The sequence below is a fragment of the Papilio polytes genome, unplaced genomic scaffold (assembly GCF_000836215.1).
Source record: "Papilio polytes unplaced genomic scaffold, Ppol_1.0 DF821289.1, whole genome shotgun sequence".
Taxonomy (NCBI): domain Eukaryota; kingdom Metazoa; phylum Arthropoda; class Insecta; order Lepidoptera; family Papilionidae; genus Papilio; species Papilio polytes.
The window spans coordinates 6,230,857-6,233,410 of record NW_013527915.1 but is presented as its reverse complement, the minus strand read 5'-3'; the positions used below and the strand labels follow the sequence as shown (position 1 = coordinate 6,233,410).

Here is a 2,554-nt window from a genome sequence, read left to right as displayed (position 1 = left end):
CCATCTTCCACAGCATCAGCAGCGCCAGGCCCACCAGCACGATCGCCGCTATCACACCCAGCACGATGCCCAGGATAGAGACCTGACGGAAATACAAACATTTAAAACAGTAATTAAAAAAATTGTCGCCATTGATACCACACTTTAGCTACGTGTTCTTTAAGTTTTTTTGCCAACAAAAAATATTAAGAGGAGCCAAAATTAGTCTATCAGTGAAGTTTACAGTTTAGAAAAATCACGACATTGCCTACTTCATTTACTCGTTAATTACATTACACTTTGAAAAGACACTAAAAGGTCAGTCAATATTTCGGATTCGAAGAAAATAAAACAAAAATTCTCCTTGCATATGTGTTCTTCCATACTAATCACTACATCTGTACCAAATTTCATCGATATCCGTTCAGTTGTTCATGTTACAAGCTAACAAACATCACTATTTAAACTTTCACATTTATTATAGCAAAATTAACACTATGACTAAATAGTTTTCCTTAGTTTTTGTATCTTTTGCGAAAATCTACAACATAATTTGTTATCTATATCTATACTATTATAATAAAGTGTAAACACGTCAGCAATTACAGCATATTATTAATATTTTTTTTTAATAAAAGGCCCTACACTTATGTCATGGTTTAGGCTGCATATTTTCACGCCATTAAACTTGGGGGTAAATATTTTGGATAAAAACCCTAATATGAGAAAGAGACCATAAGTTGCTGCCAACATCAAGTAAGAAAGATTGCTAAGGTTGTTCATGTCATGTCATTTTGACATTTGCTATTGATAATTTGACACATGTAAACAATAAAATAAAATTTTCATAATTTCATGCGGATGAAGCCGCAGGGGAACAGATAAATATCTTTATTAGTAACACTATGACTAAATAATTTCCCTTTTTTCGTACTTTTGTATCGTTTACATGGATGAAGAACACAGTGTGGTACTGTTAGTTGGAGTATACCTTCTTGGGGCAGACTTTGTCCTTCTGCGCGCGGATGTGCAGGTGCTCGGTGTCGTTGTACGAGTACACGTACACGTACAGGCAGTGGTCGTCGTCGTAGTAGTTGCACAGGTTCTCGTTCATAGATTGATTGGCTGCAAACGTAATAAAAAGTTAACATTTGTTTCACTAATGCGCGGTTCACACTTGGTTTGGTTCGTCACCGCCAATCAACTGACACATTATGACTGCTAACTGCCGCCAAGAAATCCATACATAGAGATTGATGATAGAGCTAATCCCATAAGATTAACATATATTTTTAAAAATAAAAATCCCTCCTCAATTTACTAGAAAAATCCATACAATTTATGACTGGCCATCGCAACTGTCCATATCTTAAATAATTCGCTACCTAAATAGTAACAGTAAGTCCCTTTACATTTTAGTTCTTTATACGAAACATGTAAAATTATCAGTAAATCTCTGTGTAATATTTCTATTAAAAATATTGAACAATTTACCTTCGATTCTGCCCTCTTCGATAACAGGTTCCAAGTCACATTTGCCACACTCTTTCGGTTCATCCGGATTGTACAATCGTCCTCGCTTGTGCACTTGACAGAGAACACATTCTTGGAAATCCAAGCATTTTCGCGGCAACGCCTGAATAAAAAAAAAAACAGTACATTAGCATTACTATTCTTATTCTTTCGTGAAATCTATGAAAAAAGAACACTCACTAAAGTGATTATTAAAATTTTTTGACGGATAAATCATCTCTATCATTTTCTTAGTCTTATATCATGAAATTCGGAGAATTTTCAATACCAATATTATTTCGTAGTTTTTAGCATATACAATATCGCGACAAATATTACTATCAATGCATAGTAATAAATAGAAATACTAACTGGACTCTTCTCGCAGTAAATGCCGGTGTAGTGGCGGTCCTCGTCGACGTCGCACACGCACTGCCCGCACACGCAGTGCCCGTGGCCGCTGCAGCTTTTACCGTCTGTATAAAATATTATGCAACTAAGTATAAAGTATTTCATTCAAAACCGTCTTAGATTAAGTTAAAATAAGCCCAACTGATTAATTTTTGAACCTTCAACATGACAAAGTGAATCGAATGAAACTTCCCACTACAAGTTGTAATACTACTATGTACTCTTTTAGACAATTCAAATTAAATGAGAAATTTTATTTATCTTACTATCTAACATGGTAGTTTATTGTATACTAGCTGTTGCTCGCGACTTCGCCCGCGTGAAATTAAAATATATAGCCTATGTCACTCATAGATAACACCTTTCTAACGGTGAAAGAATTTTTAAAATCGGCCCACTATTGGGACTGAGTTATTTCAATACATACAAAAATACAAAACTTTCCTCCGTATAATATTAGTATAGATGGATTATTTTGGAACATTTCAGTGTACATTGATGATAAAAGTTATCTATTAGTAGTTTATTATTTATTTTCCATTGAATTGTCCAATGCGTGTGAGGGTGGAGGGTGTAGGGTGGAGGGTGGAGGGTGTGCACTGACTGGGCGCGAGGCAGGGCGTCTCGTCGAGCGGGCACTGGCAGGCGGGGC

General features: G+C 35.9%; 1 protein-coding gene across 1 annotated transcript in view; it reads right to left on the bottom strand.

The window, feature by feature from the left end:
• Positions 1-2,554, bottom strand: part of LOC106109170 (integrin beta-PS) — a 14,068-nt gene that overhangs the window by 1,539 nt on the left and 9,975 nt on the right. Inside the window, exons 12-16 of the mRNA XM_013290574.1 lie at positions 2,507-2,554; positions 1,864-1,967; positions 1,474-1,615; positions 971-1,104; positions 2-82 (exon numbers count right to left, since the gene is read on the bottom strand). Coding sequence (XP_013146028.1) covers positions 2-82; positions 971-1,104; positions 1,474-1,615; positions 1,864-1,967; positions 2,507-2,554 — 509 coding nt within the window. The remainder of the gene's footprint in view (position 1; positions 83-970; positions 1,105-1,473; positions 1,616-1,863; positions 1,968-2,506) is intronic.